This window comes from Dipodomys ordii, unplaced genomic scaffold (genome assembly GCF_000151885.1).
Source record: "Dipodomys ordii isolate 6190 unplaced genomic scaffold, Dord_2.0 Scaffold172, whole genome shotgun sequence".
In the NCBI taxonomy this organism is placed as follows: Eukaryota; Metazoa; Chordata; class Mammalia; order Rodentia; family Heteromyidae; genus Dipodomys; species Dipodomys ordii.
The window spans coordinates 1,658,430-1,671,238 of NW_012267388.1; the positions used below are offsets into that span (position 1 = coordinate 1,658,430).

At 34.8% G+C, this 12,809-nt stretch overlaps 1 protein-coding gene across 7 annotated transcripts in view; it reads left to right on the top strand.

Moving 5' to 3' along the window:
* Window positions 1-12,809, top strand: part of Rims1 (regulating synaptic membrane exocytosis 1) — a 197,755-nt gene that overhangs the window by 105,183 nt on the left and 79,763 nt on the right. For 3 of the 7 annotated variants that reach the window (XM_013033615.1, XM_013033616.1, XM_013033618.1), the window contains 2 exons: window positions 2,995-3,107; window positions 12,222-12,388. The exons of the other annotated variants lie outside the window; for them this stretch is intronic. In XM_013033615.1, the coding sequence (XP_012889069.1) occupies window positions 2,995-3,107; window positions 12,222-12,388 (280 nt within the window). The remainder of the gene's footprint in view (window positions 1-2,994; window positions 3,108-12,221; window positions 12,389-12,809) is intronic. 7 annotated transcript variants of the gene reach the window in all.

Here is a 12,809-nt window from a genome sequence, read left to right on the forward strand (position 1 = left end):
AAATGAGATTAGCAACTTCAATTTTGATGGGAATCAAGGGGTTCCAACTTGACTTTAAGATAATATTAATTTGGAGACTTTCCCCCTCAGTTTTTTACATTTAAAATATACTGCCTACAGCTGGTTACTGATGGTTTACACCTGTAATCCTAGCTAGCCAGCATGCTTGGATCTGCAGATCACAGTTTGATGGCAGTCTGGGTAGACAAATTAAAGAAGATTCTTATTTCCAGTTAACCACAAAAAATCCAAAAGTGGAACCGTGGCTCAACTGATAGAGCTTCACCTGAGGCACATGCGTGCGCGCGCTCTCACACACACACACACACACACACAATATCCACATCAAATTATTTATACAATATCCCCATTGCATTCTTTAAAAATACATTTAGTATACTAATTACCTTTAGAACATAAGATTGAAGTCAATTTTTAAAAAAATTCAGATAACTTTTATTTAGGAATCAGTTTCTTCTTATGATTTAGTTTTGAGTTTTGCAAGATTTAAATGCAACCATATCATAAATAATCCTCTTAGAGACATAAGACATTGTGTTGGCATGGTTTATTCACTGTAACCATTTTAAAACTGCTTTAAACAAGTAGCTCTTAGGAACTAATCCTGAGGGTTGGATCATCAACTCCTAAGAACTACAGGTGCTTAGCCCGGCACCATTGGCTCATAACCATTCTCCTAGCTACTCAGAAGGCTGAGATGTGAGGATCAAGGTTCAAAACCAACCCAGGCAGAAAAGTCTGTGAGACTCTTTATTTCCAGTTAACCAGCAAAAAGCAGCAAGTGGAGGTAGTGGCATAACACCAGCCTTGAGTAAAATAGCCAAGGGAAAACAAAACACCAAGCCCTGAGTTCAAGCCTCAGTACCAGCATGCACACACACACACACACACACACACACACACACACACACACACACTACAAGTAATAAAAATGAACTAAAAAAAACTTTTTAAATTCTTAAAGTTATCATTTGGTGAGCACAGTTAAACTAACATTTAAATCTGTTCATTTAGAAGGTTAAATTACTAAATTGAATTAGTTTAAGCTTTAAGTATAGAATGTAACTGATTATAGACCCTCTTGTTTCTTCAAAGCTCCCTACAAATGGCTGAGCAGTTCCCCGAGGTACTTGTGCCATTTACAAGAGACAGGAGCAGATATAAACTCATTTTTTTATATTGCATATGGCTTCCTGCAGATATAACACATTCTAATAACTTTGTTTCATCTTGCAGTTACTCTCATGTAGAATCTGTACTGCACCTTGACTCTTGCTCTGTTGTTGAGTAGTTAATGAATTCAGGACTGCTTTATGTTCAGCTCTTCACTGAACCATCTTTCTGTCGTAATGATAGTCACCATTTATTGTCTCAGAAGTAAAACAAGTGTGTGTCATTGCTTTAACTCATGCCCCTGGGATATTAGAAATGGATCTTGTCTCTGTCTAACTCACTGAATTGACAGGATAAAACTTCTAATAGCATAGTATTGGTATGAATAAAAGTTTGATTAAAACACTCTGTACTTGACCTGATAAATTTACTTATGTACTTAATTTTTAATGGTAGTAGCAACTTTGTTGATGAAGAATGATAGGCCATATTTAGGCACTTTATAATAGAAAATTCTGTCAAATTCTTAATAATCTTCTTGTAAGGGATGAAATCAGAAGTCAAGTCAATCAGGCATACTAACACTGACATAAACATTTAAACATAGGTTGCTAATTTTTCCCATTTTTCCCTGGTATTACATGTGTTTGTACACACACAACACCACATCCACCACCACTACTATCTTAAAAGGTAAACCTTTAGCTGAGCACCTGTGGCTCCCACCTGTAATCTTGTTGCTCAGGAGGCTGAGATATGAGGATCAAAGTTTGAAGCCAGCCCAAGCAGGAAAGTCTGTGAGACTCTTATCTCCATTAAAACTACCCCCTAAAAAGCCAAAAGTGGTGCTGTGGCTCTAGTGGTAGAACATGAGTCTTGAGCAGAAGTAGCTCAAGGACAGCACCTTGTCTCAGAATTCAAGCCTCAGGACTTGATAAGTATAAAAATAAAATTTGAAAGTAAACCTTAACACTTCTTTTGTAGTTTGACTAGTCTGGGAAATTGACCAACAATAAATAAACTTAGGTCTCATTCAACACAGGTGTAAGCTGCACACAGCTTATACTTTTAATTTCCCTTTCATTTATAAAAACAGAAATTAAAGACAATTTTAAAGCCAGATTTATTATAATGAATTCCAATTTAAGTCATACTTTACTGAAGACTATGGTTTTCCTAAACAGCCACACTTGCTGTTTTAGGAGATAAGCAAAGACTTACAAGGCATGTATTTCTTTACATATCATTATTTAAAGAGTTAATAGATCTTATTGTCAGGACTTACGAATTTTATACTAATCATACAGAGCCATGAAAATGAGAAAGATAATGTTTTATCCAAGGCCATGTTTAGTACTGGAAAATACTGTCAGAAACTACTTGTAGACTTATGAAAGCAGATGATTTCCAAGTAAACAAGTTTTAGGTGATACTACTAGCAGAGGATGGTTTGTACATACATGTAAGCATGTACATATATGTGTGATGTGTAAAGTATGGAAATTCATTTTCTCTATAAACATACAATCAACAACCAGTTGAGTGACTTGACAACATTTTTGAACAGTTAAATTTGGTCTTACATAATCAGTCATAGAGGGATTTGAATTTAAAGACCTAGAGTTTTGATCATTTGTTACTAACATTTGTGATCACCATTCTATGTAATTTGAACCATGCTCATCTTGACATTAAGAGTAGCTACTATTGTATAGTTTGCATTTTGTTCAGTTTATTAATCACGTATTATTTTGGACATTTATTTACTTAAACCCTGTTCAAAGCATTAAAATCTTAAACCATTCAGTTCTGAAAGATGTTTCCCATGTTTTAATAGGCTTTCATTGTGTGTTTTTGCAGCAAGCTTAGTAGTGGAAGAGCGAACGAGACAGATGAAAATGAAAGTGCATCGATTTAAGCAGACAACAGGGTCTGGTTCTAGTCAAGAACTTGATCACGAGCAATATTCCAAGGTAATGTCAAAAGTGTCTAAATGATACTCTCTCCTTTCCAGTCGCATAGTGTGTGTGTGTATGTATGTGTGTGTAGCAGACAGGATCAGCAAGCCCTGAAATATAAGGGAAGTTATTATTGAATAATAAGCTTGAGTTGTATGAGTTACCAAAGCCTGGGAAAACCTCTCTCACCTCTTGATATTTTCATAAGGCAATAACAGTTAAAAGATGGATTAGGAACTTGGATTTACTTTTTTTTCCTAAAATGCATAAAGAGTTGATATTAAAGTTGATATTAGTTAATAGTCAAATTCACAGACATAAGCAGGGTATATGAAGGCATTTTATTACCTGAATGTCTCTTTGCGTGTAAAATGTCATAATAGATATGTATAGTCTTAAATATTATTTGGGGTTCATATTGAATATTGAGACTTGTTAATGACAAAAAATCATATTATTTGATTGTTTTTATTTCTCTGACTTAGGTAAGAAAAGTATCTAATTTCAAACCCTTAGAAGCTGAAAGTCATACAATTTCAAAAGCTAGTAATCACTTAATTTATATTTCAATATTAACTTACAGGAAAACAGGCATTTATAAATTGTTATCTAATAAGTTTAATTAAAGTACCATAGACTTTTATACTTTATTGAATAATTTTGTATGCATTTTATTGTTTTCTTTAAATCTTTTTGCATGTTCTCCACTTTGCTTATTAAGTTACCTATTGATGTTTATATATGTTATCTCTAATTCATTTCTAGTATTTAATTTTACATTCAATTTTATTTAAGAAGTTGTTCAAGGAAGTGTTAATTCAATATATCAATTTATGAGTACAATTACACCTTGATCAGTGTCACTCCATCACCCTCCCCAATTCTTATTTTTTGGGGGGGGTTCCCGGTCGTGGAGCCTGAACTCTGGGCCTGGACACTATCAGCTCTTCAGCTCAAGGCTAGCGCTCTACCACCTGAGCCACAGCGCCACTTCCGGCTTTTTCCTTTTTGCTTATGTGGTGCTGAGGAATCGAACTCAGGGCTTCAGGCATGCAAGGCAAGCGCTGTACCACTGAGCCACCATCCCAGCCCCAAATTCTTATTTTTTAATATATATTTTTTATTGTAAAGATACTGTACAGCAGGGTTACAGTTACATGAGTAAGGTGATGAGTACATTTCCTATCGAGAATTTTTACCCTCTCCTTTGTTTTTCCTCTACCATACCTTCCCATCCCACCTCCCCAATTCCTCTCTCTCCTACCCCAAAGTTGTAAAGTTTGTTTTCAATATAGTGTCTTGTACATCTCATTTTTACAGTGGTCTTACTTTCATAATACTGCTGAAATGGCAAAAATTATTACAGGTTCATCTTTGTTATTTAATCCTTGGCAGTAATGACATCAGTAATAAAAGGAAATATATTAAATCGATATATAAATCAAATACTAAATTAAATCTATTATAGGTACCTTGTAATATAGTCTGAAAAACCCTAGTTTTGAGAATAATATAGTTCACTATGCATATTCAGTGACTAGTACAAAAATTAGAAACAGGTACAAAATATAATTTATCATCCATACCCCCTCAGAGTGAGACAAGTATTTTAGATACAATCTATCAAACAACATCCTAAGATAGATGAAAAAAGGTATCCAGGCAAGACAATGCAGAATGCCAGTGTGACTCAGTGAGGCCAGAACATTCCCCAAATCCGAAGCATTTCCAGTAACTTATTTTAAAAAATCCATAAAGCAAAAAGAAGATTGCTAAGCAAAGGACCATAATTTCTGAGTTATCTTTTGCCAGTCCTGTGCCCTGTGCAGTGAATCAGCTTCCTTATCTCTCCTTCATGAATATTATCCTTGACTTTTTAAAAAAATCGACAAGTGCAGTAAGAACTAGAAGGCAGGGAACTGATTTTTTTTTCCTTTCACATTTAGATTCACTTATTTGAATCCTTTTAACTGGGAAGGTTTCATTAGAGCTAGAAATCCTTATTGATTTCTTAGTATTATGTCAAAATTGAAATCAAATAGAATAGTAAGGGACTAGGACTGAAGAATACTTTTTGGTGTCATTTTGAGCAAAGACTCTAGTCACTAATCAGTTAATGGAAACACGTAAAGAAAGAAATGCTGTACAATTCTTAATCCAGCATTACACTGGAAGACCTTGTCACTCAAAAGGAGGCTACCTGATTTGGAAGATGAAAAATTTCCTAGCTCATAGAAAGTTACAAATTAAAGACAACCAAAACTCTTCTATTTATATTACTCATTTACCTAATTTATTACCATGAAGAATGGGGGTGATTTATCCCCATTAGTAAAGCTGTGGGACTTGGGTACCATTGGTTCTGCTTTGTCTATCACTGATACACACACATTCTACCAGCCTGACTTAGTTTCTCATATGGCTTTTAATTTCTGTCTCTCCTCAGCTCCTTTCCCTCCATTCTTCCCTCTCATTATATCTGGATATATTGTTTTTAAAAAAATACATTGCTTTCATATATATATGCTTATACATATAGATTCACATATATTCTGTAAGTGAATATGTTGATATGTCTGTAGCACCTAAAATGATTTTAGACTGTAGTTCCAATAAAAGTGAAAGCAACAGTAAGGTAGCTTAAAAACTTGGAAGATTATATAAGTGGAAATAATTAAGCTAAAATAACAACTAATTTGCTATAACCATGTTTTGGATTAATGCTTCTATAATTTTTATTACATTTATCCTAAATTGATACAACAAATTTATTGATTGCTGTATGATTTTTAAAAAAATTCTAGACATTTTAGTTAATTCAAATTTATTTTATAATGAAAACTGTTCAGTTTTCATTTTTTATTCTTTTACACCTAATATTTTTAAAAAATTTATTTTCTAAAGATTTCTTTTATTGTTGTAGCTAGGTACCTATATTATCATGAATGTAATATAGATTGTGTTTCAAACTTTATTTCTTTAGTAATTCGTGTGTGTGTGTGTGTGTGTGTGTGTGTGTGTGTGCTTGTATGTCAATCCTGGGGCTTGAACACAGGGTCTGGGTGGTGTCCCTCTGCATTTTTTGCTCAACACTAGCATTTTACCACTTTAGCCACAGCTCTACATCTAGATTTTTGCTAGATAATTGGAGATAAAATCTCACGGACTTTTTCTGCTTGTGCTAGCTTCAAACCACAATACTCAGTTGTCAGCCACCTGAGTGCTAGTATTACAGGCATGAGCCGTTGGTGCCTGTCTCCTTTATTGACTCTGTGAGTGTGTGTGTGTGTGTGTGTGTGTGTGTGTGTGTGTGTATGTGTGTGTGTGTGTATGCTCATGCTTGCACCAACACTGGGACCTTGAACTCCGGTCTGGGTACTAGCTGTTCCTTAGCTTTTTTTGTTGTTGTCTTTGTCAGTCATGGGGCTTGAACTCTAGGCCTGGGCACTGTCTGTCAGCTCTTTAGCTCAAGGTGAGAGCTCTACAACTTGAGCCACAGTACCACTTCAGGTTTTCTGATGGTTAATTGAAGATAAGACTCTCATGGACTTTCCTGCCCAGGCTAGCTTTCATCCTAAGATCTTAGCCTCCTGAGTAGCTAAGATTACAGGCATGAACCACCAGCACCTGGCTCTCTTAGATTTTTTTTTTAATCAATGTTGTTATTCTACCACTTGAGCCACAGCTACACTTCTTTTTTTGATGATTAATCAATTATAAGAGTCTCATGTACTTTTCTTCCTTGGCTGGCTATGGATCATGATCTTAAGGTATCAGCCTCTTGAGTGTTGACTTTTTGTAATGTCCTTATGTACTTACAGCATGTTTTTTGCTTGTTTTTGTTTGTTTGTTTGTTTTTGTTGATCATGAGGCCTGAACTCTGGGCCTGGGTGCTGTCCCTCAGCCCTTCAGCTCAAGGCTAGCACTATACCACTTGAGTCACAGCGCCACTTTTGGCCTTTTCTGCTTATGTGGTGCAGAGGAATGGAACCCAGGGCCTCATGGATGAAAGGAAAGCACTCTACCACTGAGCCACCTGCCCAGCCCCACTGTTTTTTCTTTTATAGTAATACTGGGCTGGGAGAGTACTAGCTAGTCAAGCACTCTACTACTTGGAATATCCCCTCTCTTTTTTTACTTAATTGATTTTGTAGACAATTCTCACTATTTTTCCAGGGCTGTTCTCAGGTAGAGATCCTCCCCCCCTCCACTTTCCGCATAATTGGAATTAAAGTTGTGCTTCACAACTCCTGGCTGCTTCTGCTGATAGGGTCTCACTGACTATTTTTCCCCTCAGGTTAGCCCTTGAACTCTGATCCACCCATCTTTACACTCCTTGCGTTTTTGACTAAGCAGAATACCTTAGTTGAAAATTCTGTTGTTAGAAATTAGTTAACCATTCCCCAAATACCTTTTTCGTTCATTTAAATCTTATTGTAAAGGAGCTGTACAAAGGGGTTACAGTTACATAAGTCAGGTAACAAATATATTTCTTTTTTTTTCTTTTTCATTTGTCGGTCATGTGGCCTGAACTCTGGGTCTGGGTGCTGTCCCTCAGTTCTTCAGCTCAAGGCTAGCGCTCTACCACTTGAGCCACAGTGCCACTTCCAGTTTTTCTGCTTATGTGGTGTTAAGGAATTGAACCCAGGGCCTCATGCACACAAAGCAAGCATTCTACCACTGAGCCACCTTCCCAGCCCCATGAGTACATTTCTTTTTGGAACAGTATAATCCCCTCCCTCATTTTATCCCATTTTGTCCCCCAATTCCCTTCCCCCAAGTTGTAAAGTTTATTTTCAACATATTGTTTAATGAGTATCACTGTTGCATTGGTTCACCTTTTGTCCCAACATTTCTGTGATTCCCCTTTCCTTCCCCAAATTGGATAAACTTATATACAAGACAAAGGATGAAGAAATCAAAAACAGTGATAACCAGGGAATAAACCAAAAGGGAAAAGAAGAAAGAAAAAAGAAATTACTACACATGTGTAGCCAATCCTGCCAGTACCATTTATTGAAGAGGCTGTCTTTCTTCCATCCTATTTTTTTGTCTCCCTTATCAAAGACTAAGTGGCCATAGGTCTGCAGATTCATTTCTAAGTCTTCAAATCTATTCCATTGGGCCTCAGGCCTGTTCTTGTGCCAGTACCAAGCTGTTTTGATTACTTTGGCTTTGTAATAGAGTTTGAGGTTCCGTATTGAAATTCCTCCAACATTGTTCTGTCTGCTAAGAATTGTTTTTGCTATTCAGGGTCTTTTGTTGTTCCATATGAATTTTTGGATTGCTTCTCCTATTTCATTGAAGAAAGAAGTTGGGATATTGATGGGTATTGAATTGAATTTGTATATAGAGAAAAACTAAAGCTAGATCACTACATATCACCCTGCACCAGAATCCAGATGGGTCAAAGACCTCAAGGTAAAAGCAGATACCTTGAAAATATTACAAGAAAAAATAGGAGAAATACAAGGGCTCCTTGGCACAGGTCAAAACTTTCTTAATAAAGATACAGAAACACAACAAATCAAAGAAAGGCTGGATGAATGGGATTGCATTAAACTGCAGAGCTTCTGCACAGAAAAAAGATGCTCTCATTAGACCCTGTTATACACTTTGTTCTTTTTCTCTATTGTTGTTGTTTTTCCCTTGGTTTCCCTTATTTGCAATAATTAGTATACGTGCAGGATAATTTTATCAGATGAGCAGAAAAGCTTAAAAGCTATATACATATGACCATATAAGATGTTGCTAAGTGAAACAAACCCCAAGATATGGACACAAATGATTCTTCTTTGTTCTTGTTGTTTTTAATGTACTATGTGATTGTTCTGTTTCCTTTGTATGTTCTTCCCCCTACGGTATATCTACTGTTGTCACTGTACTTGATATTGGTATCCTGCATCTTGTATATGCATTTGTCCAATTTGGAGAGGGGAAGGGGGATAACAAAACACTGAAACAAGGACACAGGATGACCCATTGCAACAGTGATACCCAAAGGACAGTATATTGGAAATGAACTTTACAACTTTGGTGAGGGAGATAGGGGAGGGAAGGGATAGTGGGAAAACATCAAAGGAGGGGTAACAATGCTCAACAAGAAATGTACTCATTATCTTACTGATGTAACTTTAACCCCTCTGTACAGCATCTTTACAACAAAATAAAAAAGAAATATCAAGGACCCAAATGAACTTGTATAATGCAAGTTATATCTGTTGATATTTGTCAGGTTAGAAGTTAAAACTGAAAGCTGTATAAAATGCTGGTTCACTTTAAAACAGTAGTAATAAACCTCTACATGTTAATATAAAAAAACCAAAGAACTACAAACAGTACTATAAAAGAAAAACCTCTTGTTTCCATTTCTTGGACTTCATTTTGATAAGCATCATTTTTGATAAGCATCATTTTATATGGTCATATGCACATAGCTATTGAGCAATTGTGACCCTCTGCTAAGAATATCCTTCTATGTTCTCACTGTATGGTGCCAAAATACCTTTATCTAAACAAGTACAGTTAAAATGCTTTTCAGGAAAGAAATATCAGCTGTACCTGGTACTTCAATTAGTAAGTTTAAATAACTCTAACATCCTTTCTGATTAAAAAATTAGCACCAAATTTGCTTTTGAAAAAGCACAAAACTGTTTTGGTATCCTTGAAATGTGTCACCAACCTATTTTTTCATTGGTATTATTCAGAGTCACATACCTCACTGATGGGTTGCAGGTTGGAGCCCAAATTCACATTTCTGAGCTCACATTTTAAAGAGTGCTTAGATTTCTTTAACACAGAAGCAGCCAGGAAGATTGATGGGAAGGTCTTTGTAGGTAGCTATGGAGTGTTTATTACTTGCTTCTAAAAACAGAAGCTCTATGTTTAGAGCCTCTGTCACATCAATGACTTACCGCCTTCCTATACAATAAGTACAAATTTTTTTCTGGGGATATGGTGTTCTTCAAATTATCATCATTCCAATAAAATATGGAGCTACTAACTAGGAAATTTAACAATTCATGCTTGAGGAAAAACCAAGGTGATTATTTAAATTTTACCATGCTTGGATAAATCAAGAAATGTAGTCTTAAAATGTAAATTGTCTTTCATTCAAACTAAAGTGACAAAATTTTCTCTTGACATTATCATTTTTGCCTGTTTACCAGAATAGCTAAGGTCTATATAAGCAAATTGAAAACGAGATGACTTTTATAAAAGAAAGATTTTTTTTCTTGGTTGGAGAAACATTTTCATGCATCCTTATGCTGTGTCTTCTGTATAATACTGGTAATTGCCAAACCACCATTTGTCATGAGTGGCAATATAATGCTAGAATATGCTATACAGATGATAAATTCTTAGAGCATTAGATCTCAATTATTTACTATTCTGTCATAGACAAGCTATCATTCCAGTATGTTTGGAAACATGAGTACAGAGCCTATTGTATTGTTGTGATTGTTTAAAAACAGTAATTTACAAGTTATGTGTGTAGCCAGATTCTACTTTATGATCAATTTAAGATTTTAACATTTATTTAAAAATTGGAAATAACTCTTGTTGAAATTAATGATGCCAGTCAGGACAATAATATCTGTTATGACAATTTGCTACCAAACTCAGTAATAATTCAGTTTTCAATATGCTTAGCTGTTGACTTCAGATCAAATGACAATTTGAATAGCAACCTTAATTCTGGGCATAGTAGCATATATAAATTACCTTTGAATTATAATTCAGCATATGGCTTTTTTCTCCTTTAGAAAATTAACTTTATTGATGTTCTGTAATATAGTGATTATTCTTTGTAACCCAAATGAAATTGACTAATTAGTACACAAGAGGTATTAAAAATGAAATCTATTATTTAAATATTTTAGCACTGAACTACTTCTACCTGAGGACTTATGAGGGAAAAGTGATCAAATTGTCTAGGATTATTTTATAAAATGCTATTAGAATTACTTTTCTATACAAAAAAATCCAAGTTTTAGTATAAGAGGCAAGAAGGATAGGTAATTTTTCTGTAGGTTTAATGAACAATTGGTATTTTCACACCTTTATTGCTCATAAGTATAAAAAGTATGAGTATAAAATTAAATCGCATAATAGAAAATGTAAAATACTCAAGTATGTAGTTATACATGCATATATATATATAGATATATAATTTTGTATAAGAATTTTTAGTATCTTACCCTCTAAGGCAAGAGACTATCAAAGATAAAAGAAATATTCATGTTTTAAAACTACTTCTGATCATATAAACTTGCTACTTAGTACAATTATCACATATATAATTCATAAGCTAGTCACAATGGGGGCCATTGTGAAAAAGAAAAGAAAAACAGAGCAGAAATAAGTATAGGTAACTAACTCCCTTGATAAGTATGCCTGTTTTCATCTTTCACCTGATGTTTCTGAAAGTCTTAGAAAATGAATATCAAAGATAAGTTCAGTGCCATTTAAATTCATGTTTATTTGAAATGCAAGTAGAAATAGTATATTTTTCTTTTGAAACTGGAATAATTATTTAAATATGAAAATGTCTAGCAAAACCATCAGAAGGAGGAAAGGTCAGAAGACCAGCCATTGCCTTTATTGCTCTACTCCACTTTGCCAAAACCCTCACTGAAGCCCTGTGTTCAGTGAAGCCATATATAGAATAAAGTCTGTAGGTAAATCGAGTAGCTTTAGAAGCAGTGAACAAGTATAGACAGATGTAAGTATATACAACAACGAGAATTGAAAGTGAATAAAACAAGCAGTAGTAAAAAGAAAAGCAATAAATGAAGAGTTAGAATACTAGGGAAGAAAAATGTTTTAAGCACTTGAAAATAATTCATTATATTTTCCATCCAGCATTGTTATCTTCCGGCATTGGTATTATATGTTCAGTTTTCATAAGCCATTTCTTATTATTGAAAGCATATAAGATTCTTATATTAGAAATCACTTATTACCTTAACATTTAAATTAGTATTGTTTCCACACCTTTTACAGAAGTGAACTTTAATTTTATGTAGTTTAAGTATTCATTAACCTCACCATCATGTCTTTTGGTTTTATCTTGTTTTCACCATGATCTAATGATGGAACTTACACTCTCTTGTTTTTAATCTTTAGTATAACATACATAAAGATCAGTACAGAAGCTGTGATAACGTCTCTGCCAAGTCATCAGATAGCGATGTCAGTGATGTGTCCGCCATTTCTCGAACCAGCAGTGCCTCACGCCTCAGCAGCACAAGCTTTATGTCAGAGCAATCTGAGCGCCCCAGGGGAAGGATCAGGTGAGTTGGCAATGCTGTTTATATTGACTGGATCTTAATCCTTGGTATCAAATGCAACTAGCTTTAGAATGTTCTCTCTAGAATGTCTAGAAATATTACATCAAAAGAATTCAACAGCTTGAGCTTTTCATAATTACTCTGTAATATCACCAGCAACAAAGTATTTGGTAGTCTCTACTGTCAGATACATCTTATTCTTACAGTTATAACTTTAGAGATTGCTAATTTCCCTTATAATTTGATAACATTCACAGATGCAGCCTTTAGTGTAGCATCTGAAAGTCTGTTTTGGTTTTTAATGTAAGTTACCAAATGAAAAATATTTCAAGGACTGGGAAGGTAGATCAGTGGTAGAGTGCTTGCCTTGCATGCATGAGGCCCTGGGTTCCATTCCTCAGCACCACATAAGCAAAAAGAAAAA